Source organism: Corapipo altera, unplaced genomic scaffold (genome assembly GCF_003945725.1).
Source record: "Corapipo altera isolate COAL_440 unplaced genomic scaffold, ASM394572v1 61, whole genome shotgun sequence".
Taxonomy (NCBI): domain Eukaryota; kingdom Metazoa; phylum Chordata; class Aves; order Passeriformes; family Pipridae; genus Corapipo; species Corapipo altera.
Window position 1 is genome coordinate 6,450,574 of NW_020884910.1, and position 27,304 is coordinate 6,477,877.

At 44.7% G+C, this 27,304-nt stretch overlaps 1 protein-coding gene across 1 annotated transcript in view; it reads right to left on the reverse strand.

Moving 5' to 3' along the window:
• TBX15 (T-box 15) overlaps positions 1 to 19,954 on the reverse strand; it is a 92,317-nt gene extending 72,363 nt beyond the window's left edge. Inside the window, exon 1 of the mRNA XM_027653605.1 lies at positions 19,437 to 19,954. Within this exon, the coding sequence (XP_027509406.1) occupies positions 19,437 to 19,638 (202 nt within the window). The 5' untranslated portion in view covers positions 19,639 to 19,954. The remainder of the gene's footprint in view (positions 1 to 19,436) is intronic.
• Positions 19,955 to 27,304: the final 7,350 nt, after the last annotated feature.

The window sequence follows — 27,304 nt, forward strand, 5'->3', positions numbered from 1 at the left end:
GGTTTGGCCTGCTGAGCTCATGAAAGCAAAGTTTCATCTGTTTTGCGGATTGGGCTCTTGACCTGCCATAAAAATAAATGCTATCTTCTGCAGTTATTAAATGGTAGGCTGTTTCTTGTTACTACTGTGGTATACGTGTCTCTCCCATGTGCCTGTCATTAAAAATAATAAATTGGGTTGCCTTATCTCATGGAGATCTCTTCTTTTCCCCTCCTGTTTTGGTGTCCTGTTCATTTCCCCATAGTCCTGCTGACAGACTCGCACAGTTTAGATTAAAAAAAAAATGCAGCAGGCTTTTTCCCTCTGACAGCAGAGACACGAGCAGTTCACACCTTCATCTGATGTTCCACTTAACCAATAGCACTCTCTGAATGCACAAGGGAAGCAAGACAAAAAATCCTGTACAACACAAGAGGAAATAAATTTGCGTACAAAGATGGTATTCCCACTATGCTTCACCATTGTTGAAACATTAATTGATTGTTTATCATGCTGCCATTTTGTGCTGCTCTTTGTTAATTAATTCTGTGTGTATTCCTCCAATGCCATGAAACTGCAAGTATCTATTAATACCATGCAATAGCTGTTCTGATGAGTTACCAATTATCACTAACATATTGAACACAGTCACTTCATTGACATACTGCTGATTCTTAATACTCCAGACTGTATTCTTTATGCTTCCACCAGTGAGCATTACACTTTGCAGTGATTGCACCATAACACACAGAATTGTTTTTCTGCCTAGCTCTTCAGCAAATAGTTGCATCAAAATCAGCAAACCTCCTTCTACTTCTATATGTAAATTGAGTATAGTAGGTTTCTTTAGTGAAAGATGAGATTTACAAGTTTTGTTGCACCAAAGATGTCCTTTGTTCTATCCCACTCCAAGCACCTAAAACAGCCCATTGATTTTACACTGTTAACATCCATTGCAAGTGGTCATTCACATACTTTTCAAGATAAGAAATTGTCCAAATGCATTTTCTGTCTTGCAAACTTGTTCTTTTTTATTCTTTTGTTATGGTTAGCTTAATTCCTCAGCCCTAAATTATTCTTCTGTGAAGAAAAGGCAATTTTTAAAGCTCTTAGTTTCTCTCTGTTTGAAAAAGCTCATTATGTTACATTTCAGACTATTTTTTTATCAAAGTAGCATCAAAATATAAAAACTAAGACCTCTCAAGATATATTACTGATCAGTCTGATCATCTTATTCTTTCATACTAGCCACCACAATCTTATTTTTGTATCAGGAATGACACCGTCTCTGAAGTTCTGCAAGACTAACAAATGAAAAAGTACTAAGAAGTTGTGTTGATGAATGTGGTGTGAATTCATTAGACATGTGCATGTACTGAGATGATATCCAGGAATATGTCTCAACTTCTATATCACTGGCCACCTAGACCCTCTGAAAAAAGAACAACTAATGGACCAAACCAGCTGACATTGCTCAAAGTTTTTCCTCTAAAATCAACCAAAAATTTGCCAGACATTCAATGTTTATTTACTATTTTTGTTTTCACATATTATTTTCTTGCTTACAACTGTACTTGTGTATTCAGGGTGTTTCACACACGACCCAAAAATTCAGTCCCACTGCTATCCGATATAAAGACTGCTCCTGTTAACTGTAATTAACTGCTACCATTAACTGCAATATGTGTAGAAGCTGGCTCAGTCACAGTTACATGGAAAGCCATTTGGAAAATGTATAAATTACCATTATCAGTGGCTTTAGCTCTGTTTGTATTGAATTCATCTGCTGAGCATTCCTTTACGTTCCCTCCATGGTATTTCCATGCATTGTTCCACTCTCTCCCCAGTGTTCAGCTAGAAGGACAATGGGAGAAAGTAGTTCCACATTTCCATCTATCTATACACAAATGGAGCCAGCCTGTGAATTCTTTCTTTTCTTTTTTTTCCTCCCTCTAAAAACCTCCCAGGGCAGGAAAGGAATGCTGGATCAGGCCTGTCCATAGTTGTGTGTTCCCTAGCATCCCACAGAGGGATGTTGTTGCTATTATTTTAACAGCAGATCTCTGATGTTGTTGCTATTTTAATGGTAGATTTTAAAGCTTCCGCTGACATTGGTACAGACCCTGAAGCTCAGCTAGAGAATCAGAGGTGGTGAGCAGATGGTGATACAAAGGAGGAATGTTGTATCTATATATATTCTGATGAAATTCATATCCAGTGTTCCACACGAGAGCCAAGAAACTATACTAAACACTTAATATGAGTTTTAAATTAGTCTTAGTTGGTAAATGGGTTCTTAATCTAGGTTCTCTGTCAGGGAAATTTTCACTCAGAGGGTGTAACTATTTATATCAAACCAATGAAAAAATTATGAAAGCCTAATTCTGTATTAATTATCATTAGAAAAATGTTACCATTTACCAAATAAGGGGAAATATTTCATTCTGAGTTGTCAGGGCTTCTAAAACAGTCTGAGAGAAGGAGCAGTGGCTGAGACACAGCAATCTCTGGAAAAATGCTCCTGATCAGTTTGTCACAATCAGCATTGAGGCACTGTTACAGTATCGCCTTCTGGAAAAATGAAGCCCAGTATCTCTTAAACCAAGGTGACAAAGAAGTCTGGACCTTATGGACATCTGTGTGAATCTGCAATCTCTAAACTTATAGTTTTGACCTTTGATCTTCAGGGGATAATTTGTTTGCTAATTGTAATATACTGATTTTTGTTAGCTCTCTCCTTATCAAATATTGTGGGAAAGAAGAGGAAACAGGCAAGACCCATATTAAAAGACCCATGTCAGGAATAAAAGGGCACAGAGAATCAGTGCCTCTTAGCAGCATGTGCATAAGCATTGTGTATTTGGGTTTGTTTCCTTAAGTGGCACTTGGGTCTGAAAGTTGAAGAATGAAGCTATACAAATGACAAAAAATGTGTGAAGAATTATTTTTTCATCATCCTTTCATAAACACATAAAATAACTCTAGCCTAAAGCATCTCTTTTGAACACTGGGTTATACAAAGTAAGGGGATAGATTGTCTGTCTATGTATCAAATATTTTATCTATATTTCTTAGGAAATTAGGCTCGCAGAAGGCCATCAGCTGATTAATTTTCCTTTTCCCCTTAATATTCTGAACCCACTGATCCAAACTGACTCACTTGTCAGCTTCAAACAACTTTGACAAAGGGATAGAGGTCTCAAATGAATTACAATTCACATTTTGTGCAAATGAATGACTAAACAAATTAGCACCCTCAGTGAAGAGGCTCTCTTGGCTACTTACTCTATGTGCTCATCCCAGCAGAATATCCTGAGACAGGAGCCAGATGGAAAAAGTGCTTTCCTGTGCCTGGCTGTAGTAGAAAAGTCAGGACTGAAATTGGGATGCTATGGGGTATTCAAGGAAATGTATGTGGAGCTGAAATGTTGGTAAATAACAGGATACAAATACTGTGGAAGGGGTAGGAGGAACTAACATTTCTGGTGGCATCAGGACATGATGCAAGTCATTTGAACAGTTTCTTGCAAGAAGCTTGTTTCTCTCTCTGAAACACTCTTTAAAAGCAATGAAGAGTTGGGGGCCCACAGGAAGAGCAAAACTAGGCCTTTGGAGTAGAAAAAGCTTATAAAATCTTCCTGGATTGCTGCTATGTGGTCCTTCGTATTCTATTATACAAGATCTAAATAACGACATCTTGCCTGTGCTCTACAAATGACTCTCAGTAAAACAGCTGCACCAGTGTGCAAGAAGAGAGAACAAGAAATAAAGATTACCTCTCTTTGTCATAACTTCCCTGCAGCTGCAGTCCAAAAACTGAGTAATAACAAAACACCTTTCCATAACTTTTACCTCAGGCTGATAGCCAGAAAAAAAGATAATTTCTCACCTAACATCTCAGTCCTCTATCATTCCCATTCTTCATGTTGTGTCCGATAGCAGCTTGTGTAGTAACTTTACCAAGCTTTGTAAGATGACAGTAGGTTTGCAGTCTTTATCTCAACCAGCTCAAGCACAAGGTAAAGGTAGCATGTTATGGCTAGACTAGATTTTTCAATTACGGTCATGCATGGTAATACCATACTTTAAAACTTGATAGTATCTTTGAAGGCATGTAAATAAATTAAGCTCATTCTTTTTTGTCCCCCACCCATTTTCAAATGCTGGTTAGGCTTTTAGGCTCAAGTAAATGCTTAAGTTGCATCCGATCTACTTTTTGGCTCACAGAAGCTCCAGTGAGACTATTTTTCTGAATAAGGACATATAAGGGGTCACAATTTAATTTTTTTCAACATTCTGTCTTTTGTTATGACCATAAAAAATGATTTAATAAATACTGCAATTTCTGAGTGGACTAAAGTTCCAACATCAGAACAGCTAAATGTGCGAAATAAGATCATGCATGAGGGAAATAAAATCAAAGTCTCACTGGAGTTCAATGGAAAGCAACAAAAGGGCTTGACAGTTTTACATTGAAGGGAAGATATAGGATGAAAATAAAGAACCTGATTCCTCACCTTGCAAGTAAAATAATTTCAAGATATGTTATTTTAATAGCTATTTCTGCTTAAAACTATATACTTATAACATGAAAAATTACATTTCTCTCTGAAGGGTGTATCTCTTACTGAAGTTACAGATTAATTCTATTGCTTTTATAATTGAGGTATTAAAGAAATACCTTTTACTCCATATTCTCTATTGTTTATTTTGTGCCACAGACAGAACTCTGTACAGTTTCCATTTCCCCTACAATTAGGCGCTGCTCCTACAAACACATAAATGTGAGCTCACCTTTCCTGCTGGGAGGGATTTGGGTGGGAGACTCACTGCAACAAAGGACACGAATACATTTTGGCAGGATCAGGGCCTCAGATAGCAAGGAGGAAACTGTCTAACAGAAACCATCTTTGCAAACGTAAAAAGGGAAAGATCCCAGGAACAAAAATTAAAGTTTTATACACTTTAAAGTGCCAGCCAGAGTATTTAAAGAGAGAAGAAACTGGAGGACATCAGAACTGATCTTTCTTTTTTAAATCCATGTTGAGAGTGTCCTTGTAATGATTAATGGCATCACACAGCCCAGGGCTTGCTTCATTTGGCTTTGACTAAACTATTATTTTCTTTTCCTAAGAGATTCAGCGACTGAAAGTGCAGCTTTTTCTTTCTCACAGCTGTTTGCTCCCATATTATCAAATATTTTCCCTCCAGCTTTTGCCCTCGCCTTGCTCATGGGATGTAAATGATGCAGGAATTTCGGCTGCTCTGCTTCAGTTTAACAGCGTGATAATCTTAGGAAAATGCTTACAATCTGTCTTTCATTAAAAGAGCTTCTTGCACTTCTGTTTAACACAGTGAATTTTTTGAATTGCCCTTCTAAAAGAGGATTTCAAATCCACTTTTGCCCCGGAGCGAAAACTTTGTTGCCACAAATATATCTGCTGGGTAAAGGGGAATGCTCTTGGTTTTGAGTGGTTCTCACCAAAGACAGCGAAGACTCAACTTCTGAACATTAGGTGCTTGCTCCAAACTTAATTGGATAAATCAGTACATAAAACAATGCTTCTCCCATTAAAACGCAAGGCCTTTTTTTTCCTGCTTTGTACAAAACCAGGTGTGAAAATTTCGTTGTAAAATGAAAGGAGCTTTCATTATCAAATGCATGAAACCTCTTGCAGAGCACGATTCTCTTATTTTTAGCCACCAAATGTAGCATTGGTATCTAATACTAGTTGCCATAAAAAACTGTAACTGCAAAATAGGAACAGAGAAGACTGGTATTTCTAAAATCCTTAAAATATGTTAAATGTTTAAATTTGGTGTTTTAGTGGCCTTAGGAAAAGATTATGCTACATTCCTATAAAAAAGAAAAAATATTAGTATAATATCATATATAATACATATATGTAATAATAGTATTATATATATAATATATACATGTACATATGATAAATCTACCTATAGAGAAAGAGACTTATACATGCAGACAATGTGGAGGAAGTGTATAGCAAGCAAAATGGAATTAGAACTCTGATCAATATTAAACAGTCACTTTTTCTGAGCTGTTAAGAAGAGTTGGAAAGTCTTCCCTGAAAAAAAATCCTCAGTTCTTAAACAAAAGAAATCCTAGAACAAAAGCAAAAAGAAAGAGGGAGAACTATATTTATTAAAAATGGGGAGTATTAAATACTTTGTATACGTCATTGTCACTGTTATCCTTTTTAAAAAATACTGTAACAAAATGGGCTAGAGTTCTCAGCTGTTTGCTGAATTTGGCCCCAAATAGGTATCTGCACACTCTTCTGAAGTGAAACAAAGAAAAAATAATTGAAAATAGCTTTTGAAAGTCATGTCCTTGTAAAAAAAAATAACTTTTTTATTTGTGTGAGGGTAGTCAAAATTTAATTGAAGAAAATGGGAATGTTAGATCTCCAATTTGGCAAATTCCTTGTGCAAGAGACTCAATCACTGACTTATTCCTGTGCTTTCCTTCCTAAATAAGGTTGCATTTTGAGCCAATCATTTGAATTGGGAATCCTGTTATTTTTAATTGCCGTACAAACTCTGCAAACAAAGCCTTCAGCTTCAGATTCCTCTGCCTTTGTAAAAAAAGAAATTACTGCTTTCTATTCCCTTGTTTATTGTTAAAATATACAAGAAGAAAGGGTTTTTTTCCCCAACATCTTAGGCAGAAGATGAGGAAACATAGCTCAGGAATTTCTTTTTTTTTTACAAAATATTCCTTTATAAATGGCAATTTCACCTATAATTGATTGTGCACTGAAACAAAACAAGACCTCTGTTCTACCTCACATAACTCTACTTTCATTATTTCTTCATTTAGGGTTTCCACTGTGCTGAAATTTGAGTTCCTACTCAAATATCATCGACCATGCTTTTGAATTTATTATTAAATTATGTCAAACTCAGACCACAAGTAAAATAATGACAAACCCTGGTTGAAGTCCCTTTTTCCCCTATGGTGGAGGTACGGGGGAAGAGTTATGAGCATCTGACCTGCTGTGCTCAAAGAAGCAAAGTCTGGCATTCGCAATGAAAATCACATCTTAGTATGTACATGGGAAAAAAACTAGCCAACCACAGTGTAAACAGTTGGTGTGAGTGTTGTCTTATAAAAGGACTGTGAGTAACAAGCAACACCTTCAAAATATTATTGTTTGTGCAACTGTAATGTCCTGAAGCCCTGGATGTGAATTGATGCTCTGCTGTACTGCTAAATGTAAGCAGGGGAGATCATCAGGCTGTCACAAAGAGTCAACAGTCTAAGTACGTGCAATAGCCCAAGTGCCAACAATGAATCACCTCTTGCTGAAATAGAGCTGAACGAGCATCCTGACATACAGGAGAAAAGTCATGACTCAGACAAGTAAAAAATACTACGACTGTGAACTTGGAATAAAATAAAAAAGGAAGTAGAAATAGAAAAAAAAAAAAGATTGAAAAAAACCACACAATTTTCAGGAAAGAAATACAAAATAACTGCTATACACTTCATTAGATGACTGTAATAATAAGCTTTTTCTTCCCACTTATCTGCACGGCAAACATCACTGTATACATGCTACAGCAAATAGCAACTATCTGAGATGTAATTACTTTTATTTTAATTCAAGACTGTCAAGCATTTTCATGAATACTCAGTAGATGTTTGAATATTCATAAATGAAATGATTGAGGGTGAGCTCACAAATAAATATTCTCATTCCACTACAAATAATTGTAACAAGAAACCATTGTTACTATTTGTGACTCTTGATTTAAGTTATGGGGTCTTAGCCAGACAGACGTTTTTAAAAAAATTTGCCTCCCTCTTCCCTCCACCCATGCCCCCAGGAAAAACACACACAAAAAAATAATAAGTAGAAATTCTGAGGAGAGGGAGAAGATTGAATTGTCTGTAGTACTTGATTATCATAAATTGAGTTTAATTATGTCCTTAACAATAAGAAATGTGCTACGCATTATTTAATTAGTGATTAGAAATTGCCTGTAGGTATACCTATAGAATAAATAACTACAATCATTGCAGTAATGACTAACATAGTCTCTCAGGAATGTAAAAAACTTCTGTATACTGAAAATTTAAATATTAATACCATAAAGCACTGAAACACATGATGTTTATATGCAATGGAAATCAATAATGTACAGCCAATGCAACTGCATAATAAAATAGATAACTCCACATGTAACATCTATAGACTATAAAATGGCTGCAGGCCTGAATAAAGTGATAAAAGTCGCAAATAGGATTTTAAATAATATTCTAAAAAATCTTGTGGAGTTTGCTGTAAGAGAAAATATTTCCTCTAGAAGAGCTTTATAATTTTTCCTGAAATTCCTAACTTTTTTTTGCATTAAACCATGGAGAACAAGGACCATGGGAAGAAACCCTGCTCTTTTTCATGAAAACTTCTACTTATTTGAAAGGTTTACTGTTTCCCCCCTCTTACATATCTAAGCTACACCAAATTATTACATTTACTCATATAATGTACTAAGTTGCCTTCAGAAACCATTTTGAAGAGTATATTTCATTTATAGGAACCATGTTATTCATTATTCTGGGGGCAGGGGGGTGGGGGGCAAATGAACCAGGAAGGTACCCAGATGCAGGGAGAAAGTCTGAAAACAGTTTCTAATTTCTTCTCATGCCGAGAGCAGCTGGTGGGTAGGAAATGAAGGCCTGAACTACTCCCTTTCCTGCCTCATTCTCCTCTGCCTTCCCAATTGTGATTCCCCTTTCTGGTTGGTTTTCTACTCCTTTACCCCTATTAACTCATGTCTTCCTGATTTTGCCTGATTTCACTTAATTCCCAGGAGGATAATGTGCACATGTAACTCTGTAAACACAACATTAACCCAGTGCATTCCCTGGTGCATTATGTCCCCTGTCCTGGTCGAGTAAGCCTTTCAGAGCAAAATGGGGCACCCAGTCCTCATCCAGGCTGAGGTACAGCCCTCTTATTCTTGATGTACTATTTTACTATGCTTTCTCAGCCCAAGGACGAGTCAGCACATACAGAAGCCCATAGACATTCCAGTCCAGCAGGTGTCTGAGAGCACGACCGGGGCAGGGCATCTGACATTGCAAAAGAACAGAGCCAAAAAATGCCCCAGACATTTTCCATGCTCCTTTGGGTTTGAACTGCTTTTCTTTTAAGGGCTGTAACCATACTGGATTACTTGCTTATGTGCCCCATATGTACTCAGTCCAGCCTCTTTCCACTTTTTCTAAATCAGTTATTCCCAAATTACTCCAGATAAATGAAGCTCAGCATCTTGGTAACTTAAGCAAACAGTCTTGAAACACTCTTAATAAACAGCCAATTCACAATTGAATCTTTGATTCCAAGAAGCAGAATGAGGGGGTTTATCTTCCTGAAGTTGCATTATATGCCTATATTTTCACAAAAACTATTAATTATTGTCCATTTCTTTTACAGCACACTGCTAGGCACTTCCACAGCTGCCCTCCCTTTCCCCAGCCCAGGAACAATTTCCTGAGTTATGGAGTAAACAGAATTACTGTGTACAGAATAATCCAAGCAGTCTCTAATGGGGCAGTGTAGGCTCTCTGCCACTCTGTCAGAGTTGTAGGGACCTGCATAACAGAACTGTGATGTTACAGTCTTATGTGGCTAACACTCCCCAGCATTGAAGCGAATAATGCGCCTGGCTTGCCACTAGGCAGATGGAGAGTTTGCTGGGGTTGTTTGATGGTAAATGAAGACTTTTTTTTATTTGATCCAAGGAACTTGGCACAGGAAACCCCCAAATCCTACAATAATAAATCTTCTATTTATCTTTTAAATTCCAGAGCAAAATAAAAACCATTAGGCACTCACAGTCATGGGCTGTATTCTATATTTTCCTAGCTTCCTACAACTTTCTGGTGTATAAAAGATTAAGCTTTCTTAAGAAAAAAACTACTTTTCAGTTTAAAAATAACAGCCTTGTTGCCTTGTATGGAGCACTGTTTTATTTTATTACACAATGAAAGGGCAGGAGCACTTAGAAATTGTGAAGACAGGCATAATCCAGAAACCTGTATCTGATCCAACCTGATAGTTTTCACACCATCAGGCATTTGCAGCAAATCTGAAGAGCAAACATGATCCATCTATAGCATAAAAGTGATCTCCCAGGCATTAACCTCACCATCATGATTATTTAACTCCTACAGACTGGTACAAAAAAGAAATCCCCATATATAAGCCAAAATTATTCCAGTCCTGACAGTTGTGCTGAGAGGAAGGCTACCTTCTGGCCGTGGCTGTCTGTTTAGGGTATCTCAGAGCAGAAATCAAGTGAGAGGCCAAGATCTCCATGGTGATTACAAGTTCTTAACACCACTGAAAATAAGGTCACAAAAGCTGCACCCTTGAAAATCAGCACCATAAAACCCTTTGAAATGCAGATACTTGGCATCTCACAGAATCAGGCCCTCCTTTAGCAGCTGCCTCCTCTGGGCTTCCAACAGCCTTCATGCTACTGGTTTATGCAATGTCATAGGACACTTCCAAAGTCTTTATTAAATAAAAGAACCAACTCAGGGGCAATACACAATTTCACAAGAGGATGTGTCAACTAAAAATTTAAGATTGCCAATCCTGATTCTTGCATGGTATTATATTACAAGTTAAGGCAGCAGCAGAGTCTAGCAGAACCTCAAGAATGAAGTTTGCTTTCAAAAAAGCCAGTGAGAGTATTTCCATTAAGGTCTGAGAGCGTACAAGGGAACGTTCAACAGGTCTTCTTCTACTATTTTTTCACCCTGACAAGAAAGACTGCTTAAAGCACAACAAAAATAAATTTGCAATATTTTTCTGTGCAAAGTGCATCCATGTTCAAAGATGAAAGAGGGATGACAGAGCAGCACTGGGATAATTTCTTCATCAAATGAAGTGATGCTTGTAAAGCGGTCAAATGTGAAGACAATAAGAGCTAGGAACATTAAATAACTGACCTTTTAATAGGATCCTTTGAGGAGGATTGAGGACAATCCAGTGCAGTGATTAGGTGAAAAAAAGAAGTCTATCTGTCAATTTTTCCATCTATTTCCAAGGTCCCTTCTTCCCTGCAGACTCAGATTTACAAAACTGATCTACAGGCATTTCAGGGATAAATCAAGAAGAACCTATTTTTGAAGACTCCCTAACCTTCTCATCATATGCACCATGAATTTCAATGTTATAACATGTTTTCATTAGAATTATTTCATGTGCATGGGCATCCTCACAGATGATGGCATCTGCTGGTATCTTCTTTAAGGATTTTGCTATTACTAGTGCAGCTTCTTAAGAAGTATACAATGCATAGTTCTTTGCTCTTATTAAAAGCAAAGACACTGTGGTGTCTTCAATTCTCCCCTTAGTTTTGGGGTAGGTTTCTGATCAGGGAGTTCTCCATTTCCTGAACCTCCTAAAAGAAGAGGCTTGGGTTTGTTAATTCATTGGTCATGGGAAAAATGTCAATGCTAGCCAAGAGTGCATCCAGTCCCTGAGTGAAGTCAAAGAACTGTAAGTCATTCATAACTATTCTGTGTGCTCTGGCCCACTGATTTTCAAACAATTTTTGCTGTGGCTGTATTCATATAAATGTGCTGATTATTAATATGATTTGTGTCAGTTTTTAACCAGTTGGTTAAGTACTCTTTACAAACTCTAAATTGGTTCTTTTAAAGGTGGTTGGCAATAATTTCTTCCTAAGCTCTTTTCCAAGAACTACACATGTAGACATAGCTGAGAATGTCCATTTAACGATACTGGAAGATTTCCTTCCAAGAAAGCAAAAGATTCTTGAGAAGAATGAAGAGGTGCAGAGACAGTGAAGTGAAACCATCCACTATGACAAGGGCTGAGTTCTACCGTGCAAGAGTTTAGCTGAATATTTTATATATATATATATGCATATATATATAGTGAATCAACAATGAAAACCCAGCTTTGGAGAAAAGAAAACTTCATGAAATCCTACAGAACTTGGCAAAGAACTTTGATTTTTAGAAGAAGAAAAATTGGGAAGCAGTTTTGAATGGCCAAATGCTTTATTTGAGTACTATATATAAATAAAAATGCCTTATTTTTTTTAACTGCAAATTTTAAAATGGTTGCATAACTAAAAAACTTTAGGTAGTTTGATGATACAAAAATAATATTTAAAGGCTGGCCAAATCCTAAGTTTTTCTGATTCTCAGTGAAGTAAAAAAAAAAAAGCTTTTATTAAACTCAATCTAAATGAATCCTCACAATTTTCACTTCTTTTCTACTGCATCTCAAAATGAAAAATCCTCAGAAATCCTCTATTGCTGCAAATTGGTATGTTCCGGTCTAAGATATTTGCTAGATGAATCCTTCCCTCCAACATCTGCAAGGTTGCATTTGCAAATACGCAGCAAACATCGGACAACCCACTGTCACAGGAGACTGACTCAGACAGTCCTTTCACCATCTTTCAAAATACAGTCAGATCAATAGCTCAATTGAACAAAGGGTATATGGAAATATTATAGTAAATATTATTGTAACAAGTGCTTTTGTCACTTCCTGGATTGATTTACTGATTCATTGTTGTCTGACCTTGCAGAATATGCAATTAAAAGATGCCCCTGGCACGAATATTGTTGCTTGGATTTGAGCTGGCACTGTTTCGTTTCAGAGTTTTAAAAATTCTTAATCTGCTTTCAAAGATATTTCAATTTGATTTTACCATACTACTATGTTATCTTTCCCTAGAACTTCTCACCAGAGCATGCAACAGCTTTTAACACAAGAAATGTAACAGGATTGTATTTTTGAGACAGTAGATGTTTCACAGGCATTAAGGTTGCAATAGTAACCTATTTTAAATAGTACTGGATATAAGCAACAAAAAGCTACACCTTTTTTTTCCTCTAGAAACAAAAATGTCTCAGCATTGCTGGACGGTACTCTCCCTGTGGAAACACTAGTTCAAACAAAAAGCCATAAAAGCCAAATCTTTCAATGTCCTGCTATGCAGAGCTGTTCTGGCCGAGATTAGGAACTGGAGCACTGGGAAGATCCCAGTTGTCTGCCTTTTCCTATACACCCAGGTGCCCACAGCTGCTCTTCCCAATGGAGACACACAGCTCCCAGGCTGACAAATACTGCCCATTTGCATGTATACCCACCCTCCTTTTGCTGACAGAATTTAAACATAACTTCCCATCCCATTACTGCAAAGTAATTGCACTGTCAGAGAGCTAAGAGTTCGCATAAAATTCTGTAATTACATCAGAAGGCACTAAAAGGTTCAGCCTCTCCCAGAAACTCTGTTGTTCTCTGAAACATTGTTAGTTTTAGAAAAGGTACGCTTTTTTCATTGAGCTTGATTTTACATCATCAGTGTAAAGTACAGATCTCAATATGGGGTGATTTAAATCACAGTTGAATGGATTTTACTTGCAAAAGGAACTGATATAAACGCCATATGATCCTGTCTCAATATATCCAGGAATTTTCTGAATACTCTCAGACTGATTTTAGTGCACTATTTAAACTAGTGTAAGTTTATTAATCTAGATGAGAAGGTAGGAAAAAAGATAGGTTAAAAAAAAAAAGTTTTAATCTTTGGAGACCTAAGATTCATACAAGAATCCAGCTGATTACAATAGGAACAGAATCTGTTCACACAGTGATCTGTGTGAATAGAAGTGACTCAACTGGCACCGACTGTGTTGTAAAATAATGCAAATGCTCTTTCCTGAATGTAGCACTCTTGGAAGACATCTTTCAACTTTCCATCTGAAAAAAATATCAGTTTTCCTTGAAGACAGATACAGATAAAGCAGAACACTTCTGCCTGAGGAGAGGATAGCTAGGCTGATATTTGATATAAGCGCTCAGTCCCATATGGGAGAAGGGAGAAGTGATTGATGGTTTGTAAGGAATTACTTGACTTTTGCTTGTAACAGAAGCTTTTTGGATTCTCCTGAAGTTCTTGTCAAAGGTAAGAAACATCTTTTGAAACAGCAGTTTTCCCCTTCCCAACAGATGGAATAAACCTGGGTAAAAGGTGCTGCAGATTTGAAATATGTATGAAAGAGAAGGGAAAGTTTTTTGCCACTCTGTGCTTTTTCTAATGCTCTGCTGCGCTGTAAGGCTTGTCTCTATTTTTCTGTTGCCTGCCCTCTTAATACAGTGTGAGCAATTCACCTCTCTGCAGGAAGAGTTTCACAAACCCAGCAGCCGGAGTTCACCAAGTCAGTAAGACGCACGTTAACGCAGGGACAAATCCTTCTCGCTCTCAGTCTCCCCTGGCTCCAAGGTCAGAGTTGTATGAACTTGACTCAGACAACCCTCTCCTGAGCCCCCACAGGGCTCTTCTGGCTCTAATCTGGACAGCTCCATCTGCCTCCTGCGATTGTCTCCTCTGAGAAGGGCTAGAGCATTAGTTCTGCGGCTGGAGCATGGGGGGAGCAGAGGCATTAGGAGAGTCAGATTTTTGCGTTTCCTTCCATCATGTACACAAGGGACCAACGGATCTGAGCTCCGTATCCTCTCTTAAAGAGGAAAACTGATGATTCAACAGGTGAAATGAATTCATACAATCCCAGTCATACACAAATTTGTTAGAAAGACTTCACATCCATAACTCCCAGTCCCAAGCCAAAGCTGACACTCTCTCTTACACCTCGTTGTTACAGAGCATTGCTCATCAGCGAGCCTTGAGGATCATGCAAAGGGCGATGTAAACCAGTGCGCCCTACCTCAGGGAAGAGACGAGAAAACGTTCTCTGCCAGCACTTGAAATCCCAGTCCCATCCACCGAGCACTCAAACAAAAGCTGAAGCGAAAAATCAAGTTAGGTCGCTCCCTATTCGCGGCTGTAACAGCCACTGCTCAGAGAACAGGACTTCATCAATATGAGCATTCAGAAGCAGGGGTATTGAACAAAAAAATAAAGACAGGTCACATATGATCAATCGCATTTCTCCTGCTGTTAAAATCTGTTTGCCTCTCTGGAAGGTGGACGGACTGCGTGGCTTCCGCACTCCCGCCGGTGGAGGGGGTTTGCCCGGGGGCGAGGAGAAGCAGGAGCCCTGCGGCGGAGCGGGATTGGGATGGACACCCGAGCAACCTGCCGGGAGAGGCAGGAGAACATGCCTCAGTAAAAGAGATGGAGGCTATACTCTTGACAGCCACAGAAGGCTTTGTCAAGCTCTCGGATCTTAATCTTATGGATAAGCAGCTGTAATAAACACGTTGTAGGTCTTGAAATGTGTGCCTCATTGTTTTCTCTCGTTGCAAAACCTCGCAGTAATTCCCTAATGTAGATTCAGATAAACATAGGGAACGAAAAATTAAATTCCCAACAATGCCTTGTTTTCTTTTGGTTTAGTTTGTTGTTTGGGTGTTTGTTAGTTTGTTTTCAGGTGGTTTGGGATTTTTTTTAAGCGATATGGCCACTTTTAATTTATGCAATCAAAAATGCTGATAGGATGTGTGATACAAGGACTGCACTGCCAAAATTCGTTTACGAACTTGACTCGCGTGTTTCTTTGCGAGGAAAAGGACCGTCCCAAAGCCGAAAAATTCCATCTTTTTAGTCGCACCGTTTTGTTCTGCCTCTGAAGCGCCTGTTCTCCTCTCACAGTTAAGCGACCCCGACCCCCTAAGGGAGCAGCCGCGCTTCTGTTGGGGGAAACGCGCCCATAGGGAAAGGAGCGCGCTCGACTCTGCCTCGGTCTGTCCCTGGGCCTTTAGCGTGGCGGAGGGAAGGGCCGACGAATGCCACCGCCGTAAACGACGGTAAACAATAGAGACATCAAGGGAGGCAACGCCCGGGCCCCCTGTGACCTTTCCGCTGCTCAGGTTAAGTCTATAAATACCCAGAAGACACCCGAGCCCATTGTTTTGCTGCCCTCTGAAACCAAACCTGCCAAGGGGACTGAGGGGCGCCCCTCCACTGTCCTGCTCCTTTCACCTCTCCGCGGCCAGAACCGAGGACCGGTGGAGGATGCCGGGAGCCCGGCCCAGCCCGATAGCGGGGCAGCAGCTGGGAAGTCTTCACCGAGCCCCGGGGCGAGCCCTGCCTCCCGCCGGCCCGGCCGCGGCCCCAAGCCCGGCGCGCCCCAGGTGGACGGGGTGGGGGGAGAGACGGTGAGAGCTGCTTGTAATCCCGAATTCCTTTTCACAACGTCGTGATTAGAACCCGTAATTAAAATCCAGATTTATCGCCCTTTTCAATGAGTCGTAAAAAAACGCATTAACTCTGGCGACAAGATTCGTGGCTGAGACATAAATAACTTGGATATTCAGGAGATATTTTTTATAAACTCGGGGGGTTTATCCGCTTGCTTTTCTCAACCTTCCCCACACCACACCCAACCCACCACCTCCCAGCCTGCCATCTCGCTTCTCCCAGGAAGATGTGGCACCGGAGCGCGGGGAGGTCTCTCGGGGCGACTCAGTATCGCCAATATCATCATCGAAGTGTTTGGGCACGGCTGTAAAATGGCACATAAGGGGTCGAGGATTCCGCCAAAACGGGGAGATGAGGAGCGTTGCCTCCCACGCACCCCCAGGGCTGCAGTTTGTACACGTCCAGCACAAAGCCGCACCGAAGGCGGCGAAGCCCCAACGCCGAGAGTGGAATGGGGCCACCCCGCCGACACCCCCACCTCTCTCCCACTCCTGGAGGATGGAGAGGAAAATCCACGCCAGCGCGTGGGAGAGAAATCCTGATACCCGCCTGCACGGAAAATATCTGTAAAAAGGAGAGCGAAGCCTTACTCTGCCCTTGACCATGTTTAGTTCCCCGCGGCGAATGATTTTCAGACCCTCCTGAGCTGAAATGGAGGAACTTTAAGTGAAAAGATCGATAAATGGGGCTAGCCCGATTTACGTTATCACATGCAAAATCAACACATAATTTCCCAGCCCGTACTGTACTACTTGTGGCCTCTCTGTGAGTACACCGTACCAAGAATCCCTCCAGCAGAAGGAACAGCCCATCGCTACTCGGGGCAGCGGCTTTGACTGTTGAACCTTTGGGACACTATAAAAATTCCCCCTTCTACTTTTTTTTTTTTTTTTTTTTTGCTATATCGCTGGAGATTTGGCAAGTTTAAAATACTTTAGGTGTAAAGTTTGTTCTTAATTAGGTCTTGTAAAGATGGAATTTGGTGGTCATTATAGAGCCGCTAATCAATTTTCACCCAGGAGCTAAGGTACACCTCGGAGGAATCAGGTTTAATGAAGTGACTGTGCAAATTACAGTCGTGGACTTTATTTAAAGTCTATCAACCTCCTAAAAATGATTTCTCAAACTGTTCTTGATTTCCTTTGCTTTATGAAAAACATCACGTTTGCTTTCTGAGGTTTCAGGCACTAGCAGTCATTCTGTCCGGCTCTCCAATCTGGCACAGAGGGAGTTTTCCAATTTTCCATTTCGAATTCGTGGAGAAATGGGCAAGTTAAACTTTTAGACTACACAAAAATATATCCTATTGCTGCTAAAAAAATAAGAAAAACGGTACTAAAAAGAGAAGACTGACGCACAGATCTGCTCTGTTATTAGACATTGGATTTTTTTGGTTTTGTTCGCGTATTTTTTCTTTTGAACAGGGAAGTCCCTGAAAACCTGAGCTGTCTTTTTACTGGTTGATCGCTGCTGTCCCCTCTCCTTTACTCACGTCCCTCCGCTGGAAGAGACGTCCCTGGCAGCAGATTTTACCTACTTCTCCCTAGGATCCGCACCGAGAAGGGCTGCTGCTATTCAAAGCAAATTGAAGTGCGGTTCCTTGAGAGCGTAGCTGGGAGAGGTCTTCGGAGTTCCCGGTCTTTAGCTCCGTTCAAAAACACTTTAAATTTTTTTTTTTACAGCAAATATTTTTGACACCTAGATCTTTCTTTATTTTTTTTTCCCCTCCTTTTTGTATGTTTGTTTGTCTGATTTTGTTTTGTTTGTTTGTTTTCTTATTCTGGGTCTTGAACTGATGCTTACTGATAGCTCAGGGAACGTCATGTAAAATAAATAAAAATAATTTTTAAAAGGTGTTTTCTTCTCCAAGTGCGGCGGAGCGGACTTGGCACAACTGGAGGAAATTTCTGCGCTTTTTCTCACAATGTCGCTCAAAGAAATCGCTTGACCTTTTTCCCCCATCCGAATATTAAAAGCGAAGTGAAATCCCCTAAAATTCGTTTTCTCCCCCCACTACAATTATAAGAGCGGGATCGGTCTCTGTGTCCCTTTTTAAGGCACTGGGGAGCGTGGGGACGGCGCGAAGGGCGTGGGAGCAGTGGGGGTGGGGGGCACGGGGCCTGGCGCGTTTTCACCCCCGGGGTAGTCGCGAGTCCGCGGCTGCTTTTGCAGCACCGTCGGTTTAGGCCGGAGAGAAAAGACCGGAGGGAAAAGAGAAGACCGGGGGTTTCGCCGGAGCCAAATAATAGCTGCGAACTACTGGATCTCCTTTAAATAAAAATAAATGAACGAGAGTTTATAATTAAAAGTACAGACACCAGGAGGGAAGTGTTGTTCTCCCTCTTCCCTAACACTGTGCTGCCGGCCGAGGGACCGCGGCTCCGGCGCTGCTCCATGCGCCCCGGTCCCCGGGGCCGGACTCCTCGGAGTCCCTCTCACCCACTGAGGCCCTTTTCCCTGCCAGGAGCAGTAGGAGAGGAAGGAGACGGTAGGACCCCCTCCACCGTCTCCCCGAGCCTCCGCTGTGGCTTGTGCGCTCCGTCCCGGGAGCGGAGCGAGGCCGCGCCGCCGAGCCCCAGCGGGCCCGATCCCGGGAGAAGGATCAGGCCCCCAGCCACTCGCTGCCGGGCCCGGCCCAGCCCAGGGAGGCTTCGGATGGGAGCTCGCCGCAGGGGTGTGTAGCGGGTCCCCGTCGCTCTGAGGAGCCGGCGACCCTCGCCTCGGCGCAGGGCTGATCCTGGACTCCTCCTCCTCCTTCACCGAAACCTCCGGTTAGAGCGCACGGTCTCCACGAAACAGGCTCGGAGGTTTGGCTGGTAACTCGGAAAGAGGAGATGGGTGCATGTCGCACCCCACTCCTTTGCCCCCGACCCACCCGGCAATTCCGCGATCGGAGGCCGGGAAACTCCGGACAAGGAGTACCGCGTGTCCCGAGACACTCGTGAAGGACTATCGCGACCGACAGGCACGGAGAGGGAGGAGAGGGGGAGAAAGAGAAAGTGGAGTCGGCACGCTGCCCCTCACGGGATATCATGGAGCTGTGGGGGGAAAAGAGACGCAGCGAGTAGGAAAAAAGTCCCCGTAAACTGAAAGGAAAAACTCCAAGAAATCTCCGCAAAAATCCTGCTTCCTTTTCCTCTACCCCCAGTCCCGGATGTTTTCCGGGACACGCTGCTGGGCACAGCTCTCCCGGCGGGCAGCGAGCGGCTACTGGCGGGGAGGGAGCGGGGCGGGCGGGGGAGTCCCGAAGAGAAAGGAGTCGCACTAACCGGGGTTGAGGTCCAGGCACTGAGTCGGGTCTTCATTGTCCCCCAGCTGGCCATTGGGGCTGAGGCTTTCCATGGACAAATCCAGCCCCTTGTCCTCCCAGTCTCGCAGTTTCCTCTTTTTATTTGTCCCGATCAAGGCTTCTACCGAGAAAGCGTGCGCTCGGGAGCTGAGGGCCACCGCCGATCTTCGCCTCTCACTCATCTTATCCCCCAGCCCAGGCCCTTGGGCAGAGGAGCGACCAGTGGCTGGGAGCGCACAGCTCGGGGACCAGAGGCAGAGCCTCTTGCTTCTTTTTCCCCCCCACCCCTCCCCAGCTGCACCCCCAGAAGAACCAGCCCTCAGTCTCCTGAAAGCACTACATGAGGCTGCAGATACTCCGCAGGCAGAGCCGGGAGGGTGTGCTCAGCCCAGGTCCCAGCACTTGCTCAGAGGGGCTGCAGGCTGGATTTCTTTTTTTTTTTTTTCCTTCTCCCCTTTCCTTCTGTCTCTCTCTGATTGATCCAAACTTCTGGGATTTTTTTTTTCTCCAAGAGTTAGGCAGGCTGTGTGCGCCTGTCAAGGAAAAAAAAAAAAAAAGGAAAGGAAAAAAAAAAACCTGTCCCCGGCCAATAGGAGGGAGAGCTCGGAAGAGACCCAAAAGCTGCGACCCAATGGGGAGGGAAGGGAGACTCGGGCTTCAGGGAGAGGAATTTTGGCCATCTGAGTCCTGGAGCACCGGCCGGGAGAATTAACTATTTGAAGAACGGGGAGCCAGTAGGAAACCCATAGCTCTAAATGCAGAGAGGTAACAACTCCCGCACTTCTCTCCGCCGCACCCAGATTTCCCAGAGACTGCTGCTGGCTAATCCCCACGCAAAGTACCCGAGAGGGGCTTTACCACCCAGTGGTGCCGGATGAGGGGGTGTTTTTAAAAGTCATTTATGCCATGTATTACTTGCGCTTGCCGGTGGAATCGGTGTTGACCCGGCAGAAGCAACGTCTCGAGGGGGTTGAAATTTCACTTCAAAACGATGCGTGTCCGTGGAACGGCGGGGCTGAGCGGCCGGCGTGGGCTGGCAGAGAGACCCAGACAAACACGGGTAGTGGGAGCGCCTTCTCTTTGGGAAGGAGGATTTTTTTATATATAAATAAATTTTCCCCCTTTCCCGCTTCTTTTTGTCCCTTTGGCTACAGCAAGAACAAACCCGCTAGGTACAGATCCCGGCCGGTTGCCTGAACGATATTCAGCATTTTATTTCTCGCTCTCCTGTTCACTCTGCTCTGAAATCCTCCCGGCTGAGGCGGGTCTGCAACTGCTCCCACGCCCCTCGGTCACGCGTGGCGCGGGGGGGGCTCTCAGTGAAAAGGAACAAGCGCTGCTTTTGAGAAGGTGGCGGAAGCGTGTGTTTTTATTAACTGATGGGACCCCGGAAAAATAGGTGAAGCCAGGCAAAACACTGTATAGGGAAAATACAGGGGGGAAAGCCGAGGGGGTTTATTCGATCCCGAGGATCGAATACAAGTTCAAAATAAAATATAAATAATTATGAAGTACGGGAGAAAATTAACATGGACCTAGTCACGGTGGAAAAGCTGGGGAGAAGACACATCAATTTTCAGGAAGGAATTATTTTTCTCCCCGGCTCCCTGAAGGCGCAGAGCTGCTTAGGGCAGCGCCGGGAGAAGAGTGAGATTTTTCGTAGACGAATTGAGATTTTTTTTTTACGAATCGTAAATGATTTTTTACTATGGGGCTGGACACAAGTGAAGGGGGCACACACGGGAGTGTTGGGGGGAAAGACGCTTCCTTTTGCTCCCAAAGTGAATCCAAGGTGCCCACATCCGCACGGTACGGCGGAGCTCTTCAGTGCTCTCTCTACGGCCTAAAGCGCTGACTGACAGCAGCGCGCCGAGGTTCACACGCACGGAAACGGATTTCGGACGAAAAGCGGGAAAGAAGCCATTTCTTCGCTAAATCTCGGGAAAGCTAAGCCCTGATGTCTAGGCCGAGGAGCACGCTTTGTGAGTCTCGATCACCTGCGCTACAGCCCTCATCCCCTTCCTCTCCGTTCCTTTCCCCTCCCCTCCGGTACACCTCCTGGACAGGTCAATCGCCGCGGGCTTGGCGCCGGGCACAGCGGCGCTGCCGCACGGGATGTCGTGTGTCCCCAACCCCGGCACTGCAGGCTCCCGAGCTCCGCGGGGAGCTATGCCGGGGCAGGAGCAGCGGGAAGAAGGGAGCGACCGAGACCGGGGCTTGGAGAGAGTCGACAGCGGTACTGAAAGAGGAGCGGGGACTCGTAGGAGGCCACATGTGTTTCCAACGGGTCCCCCGGCTGTGTGTCCTTCCCCCAGCGAAAGAATGTCTCAAAAAAAAAAAAAAAAAAATCCGTTTCCCTATTTCCGAAAGCCTCGAAAACACTTGCCTGGGAGACAGACACAGAGGAAGGCTTTTAAAGAAACTGGAGGGGGATTTTAGAAAAAGACACCAAGAAAACAGTGGAATATTTACAGCGTTTTAGTGAGAAGAAGTGGTACTGGAAAGGCAGGGCGATTTAAACGAAATTTGAGGGCTGATGTGAGAACTCAGAAGCACGTTTTCCATAGCATTAAGTGTGTTTTTACTGGTGGCCAGGTTAAAGCATCCCCGATCCATTTAGGGTCTCTTACATCGGGGCGCTCCCCTGTGCCACCCGAGGTCTGCAAGCTGTGTCCGAGCACTCCGCGTCCGGCCCTGGAAGCCGAACTGCCTCTGCAGGAGGCAACACAGTGGAGCTTCCGAGCCAATACGGCACCTCATCGTCAGACCCCAGGGAGCAGATCCTTTTGCCAGGGGCCGGAGAACAGGTCCCCGCTGTCCCGGACACCGCTCCCGGGATCGCGGGGACACACGGCGGCCGGCGACTGCTTCTCTCCCCCCTCCTCCCTGTCCCTGTGCCCGGGAGGTTTAGGATAGCTCGCCCTCTCTCTGCCCGTCCGCGCCGGGCGGTGCAAAAGTGGTAAACACAGAGACATTGCTGCTCCGCTGTACGAGCGGAGGGAGAGGGCAGACCCTGCAGCGGCCTTGCGGCCCCACGAGGATGTGCCGGGGGAAAGGGGAGGGATGGGGATGAGGGGGCGGGGGGGACCGAGAGCCAACGCTGCCCCCTCGCAGGGTTCGCTGCTCCCCGGGCTGAGCAAGCTGGCCCAGAAATAACCCCCTCTCCCCAAGTCGGGGAATGATATTTCGATTGAGCCTTTGCACCAAAATCTGGCTGAGCAAAACGCACACGCGCGGCGCCGCCGGCACCCGGTCCCCGTGCTCCTCTCAGTCGGAGCGGCACCGGGGCCAAGTTCCCCTCTCCCCGCGGCAAGCGGTGTAAACCTGGAGTCTACCAGAGGCCTGGGCTTAATCTGGATTCAGATCCGACTCCGACCCCCGGCAGCCAGAGATGAATGCGTCCCTTTGCCTGGTCTTTATTCCAGACTCTTACTTGCAGGGGTAGCTCCCATTAAATCCAGGAAACTGCTCCCTGGAATAAAGTGGCAGGAGCAGGGGTCGCAGGGCCAGGTCCCGGGGTTTATAAAGAAATCATTCACTCCTGCTTTCCAGTTGCCGCAGAGCGAGCCTGAAAAATATTTGTTTATATATGGAAATATTTGGAGGGGGGAAAAAAGGAAATAAGAGGAGCCGGTTGCGGGGCGGGAGTGCTGTCCAGATGTGCTGTTCACAGGGGCTGAGCCAGTTTCAAACCCTGCTTCACAGCAAGGAAAACCTTTCCGAAGGTCCTTTATCCAGACCTAGCCAGGGGATTTATTATTATTATTTCTTTTTTTTAAAGTTAGTAATTGAAAACAACGTTAAAACCAGTCAGTGTGTGCGGGCTGAAGGATGTCTGATAATGTGAGCGAGTGATTTACTGGACTTTAATGCAGCGTCGATTATCTTTTAAAACAGATCGGAGGATTTCGAGGTTGGCTCTCTCTTAAGAGGCAAGTTTAAAGTGAACACAAGTCGCCGCTTGGAAACAAGAGCAAGGTGATGTTCCCGTGCTGCGCGGGGTCAGTTATTGTGACTGCGGGGAAAAAAATACGCCTGCAATTTATTTTTATGGTCTGCACAAACGGTATTGTTGCGTATATTAACTAATTCATAATTATACCCTAATTATGTTGTCGATTCCTTCCCCCTCCCCTTCTCCCGGTTTTCTCAGGCTTTGAGAATTGAACCACCGCAAAATATTTACAGTCTGAAGTGTTTTTAAATGGTCTTTGTTTGTGTTTTACAGAATAAAAATCTCTATTAGTGTTTAAACAAACACCATGCCAGTCTCTTAAGTCTTCCAGATGTTCGCAATAAAATGTCAGGTTTTGCCTTTGGGACTCGAAATAAAATTTAACTACCTTAACCCTGTAATTATTCTCTTAGCTCTCCCTTCCTAAATTTATCTGCTTTCTATCAGGACAGAAAAAAATCCGATTATACACTTGGACTATAAAAAACAGCCACTACTTTCCCTCCATTTTACCAGGACTTGTCTCCCACTAGTTTCGGCATTGCAGACCAAGACGCCTATATTTTTTTGTTACTCCTGTTTTCGGGGCGGCACAAGGAGAGTAGGCAGATCACAAAGAAATCGGCAGGTTTCCTGAGCTTTAAGGTGAAAAAAAGTGCTCCCTGTCTCCGGGCCTCTCCCCCATTAAGCTCCATCCCGGTCCCAGTGTTCCCCGTGGAGAGGCGAATCGGGAACTTAAAATTATGCCTGAACTACCACCAGCTCCGGGCGTCGCTTCTTCGTAGGCACTAGCCAGACCTGACTGCATTTCGGAGACTCCCCGCGGAGCTGTTTGGAAATAGGCAATTATGATGAATAATTCACACAAAGCAGGTTCCCCTCGCAAACAAAGACCAAAGTCCCGGCTAGAGACCCTACTGCCTTCTCAGCTACTGATTTGAAACAACACAGGCAGGGTTAAAAGCCATGCATTTGTATTTACCATGTATTTACCAAACTTCAGAACAACCTGGAACGATAAGCGGGGGACTAGATGATCTCTCTCTTCATCTGTCGCCTACAAACCCCCTTCGCCTGCCTGTCAGCACGGGCGCGGAATTTCTGCAGCTTTCAGCTCTCGCTGCTTGCGTGAAACCCGCACACGGGCGGGCTGTTCTGCACCACGCTCCCTGGTGCACTGCAGCCCTCGGGGCACAACGTGGGGGCGCGCCCGCCCGGGACACCCCACTTCACACCCACGGGTGCCCCGGACCCAGTCCCGGCTGCTCCTGCCACCCGCTTTTTTATGAGATATTTATTTCCGCACCCTCTCCTCTCCCCTGCTTAGTGCTCGGGTCTCTATTGACAGGTGAGTCCACGGGGCTGCAGCTCTCGGATGGTGAGAGGCAAGAGGCAGCTCCAAGGAGGGCAGAGACTGGCAAACCCACAGGAAAGCAGTGCAGTCCCCCCAAAAAAAAGACTGCACACCACTCGGCTCCGAGAATGAGGAACAGCGGTGTCTGATCAGCCGTGCCAGCTTGTCCACAGTTTGGCACTCGCCACATTACCCTCCTGACAGACTTATTTGCGCACACACGCACACACACACCCCCGGGAAGAGGTGGCAAAGTGAGCCGAGGATGCCCACAGGGGGAGGCTGGTGCCAAGGAAAAGGGGAGTTGGGCTCCGCTGTCCGCCGGGGCGCTCCCCCGGCCTCATCTGCAGTGGGTCGCTGAGGTTTCCTCGCGGCCTCCTTCTTACTGCCCCTACCCCCGTTTGCAGGTGGACTCGGGAGTGATGTTAGCCGGCGAGAAGGGACCGGGAGAGATCTCCAAGCGGTTCATAGGTCTAGGCTGGGGTTTTTGTTCGTTTGTTGCCTGTTTTTTGTTGGTTTTGTTTGGTTTGTGGGGTTCGTGTGTTTGTTTGTGGTGGGGGGGGGGGGGGGGGGGGGTTTTTATCCTCCCAGTAAATAAACCGACTTTGTAGAATTTCGGAGAAGGTCTATAGCGTTAGGGGACCTCGGAAAGAGTGGAAAAGTCGGCAGCGGGACTGTATCTAGACAAGTTCTAGGACAAGAGCTTCAACCAGATCCACTGTCAGAGTCAGGGCACAAGAGCCAGTCCCGAGGAGGTTGCCCGTCAAGCATCTCCCAGAGGTGGAGGGGCTCAGTCCTGCTGTGCTTGGGCTCAGCACTCCTATTGGTCCGACCTCAGATCGGGGCATGTATGACTCCCCTATCGTCCCACGCGGCGTGGCCGTAGGAATACGACGAGCAACGGGAAAGTCGGGTCCAGACCAGGCGTGGGGTAGCCCACACTCGAGTCCTGGCGGGGAGATTTTAGTCTAAAAGGTGACTGTTCTCAGCAGGGCGCCCGACTCAACCGTCGGGAAAGAAATCGAAATCAGTTTTACGCGGGCAGCAAACAGCATTTGCACAGCGGCGCATTGAAGAGCTACTTCTTCACAGATTATTGCTGGTATTATAATTTGGGATAGCTTGAGGTGATTAAAGTCTGGGGTTTGTTTTCCTTTTTGTTGGATTATTTTTCCAGCCCAAATGCAACCCTCGGTTCCCAAACCTACAGGGCTGAGTGCGATGAGTGGGAAGATGAGTGGGCTTCAACCGCACATGGTACCTTTCAGCCATCTCCGCCTGAGCTGCCGCCGGGGAGGAGAAGCGGGAGAGGTCAAGCGTGCTTTCACCTCCCCCAGGTCCAGGCTGGACCCACCCGGCAGCCACGTCGTCGCTTGTGTCCCACTCTTGTCCCCACGCCTCGCACACGCCGAAAAAGCGGCGTTCCCAGAAAACGCTGCGAGACTTGCGCACAACAGTTCTCATATTGGGTGCTGCAGGCGGACAACCGGCCCCTTGTTACGGAGACGGGATCCAAAGCCCGCTTTTCCAGAGAAGAAAGCTGAGCTGCGCACAGCCTTTCAATGTGTGTTCGGTAGGAAAAAAAAAAAAAATATAAGGTGAATTTTTTTTCCCTTCAAGGCACAGGTCTTTGAACCAAGAAAGGTCTCTGCGCTCCCCTATCTCATACATGATATGTTATACCGTAAACAATCCCGTTCAGGGTCGAACACAAAATGCAGCAGACTTTAACGGGACTGTTCAAAAGACCTGTGGCCCCGGTATGTACTCTTCCCGCTATGGAAAAGGGAAGTTTGTCCCGCCGTGCTATCAACGTTAAAGCACCACTACAGAAGCGAGAGAGAGGTCCCCGGCCTCCTCACGAGCAATCTTCGTGGCACAACCCGGGAACTTCAAACACGACTTATTTTAACCCACGTGAAACACGACTGCTGTGTAAAGCAGGCACTGTAGAAACGTGGCTCCAGGTCCCTCTAAAGTGTTCATGACCCACTGGATCCCGAACCGGGCTACCTTTCTGCGTTGCAAACCTTGCCTGTTCTTCCTCGGCGCCCGAAATTTACCCAGATTAAGCAAGATTTTATTGGCTTCTAATACTGTTTTTATAGAGCTTCTAGTAACCAAAAAGCTGCCGGGGACTGGGGTCTCTCAGGACGAAATTTTGGGCTGTCGTGGGAGGAATTTCTCCTGGTACATGTCGTCCCTTCTTTGCCGTTCGACCTCCACGCCTCGCAGGGATTTCTCCCGTCTGGAAGATAGAAACCTTGGAAGAGAACGGAGAACGACGGGCGATGACGCCTTGGGACACCCCCGATCCAGATGAACCTTTGTCCCTCCATCGGCGCAGCTTGTTCGGCTCCCCAAAGTCCATCCCGCTAATTCCCCGCAAAGCCGCGGAAACCCAGAGATATCCCCCCGCTCCCTCCTGGGTGCCGGCCGCATTCCTGTCGGGGTCACGTTCTATTACGATACTATAAGTTAAACTATCTTCTCTCTCCATGTCTCTGAGGAATGGAGACCACGCAGCAGCGAACCCGGC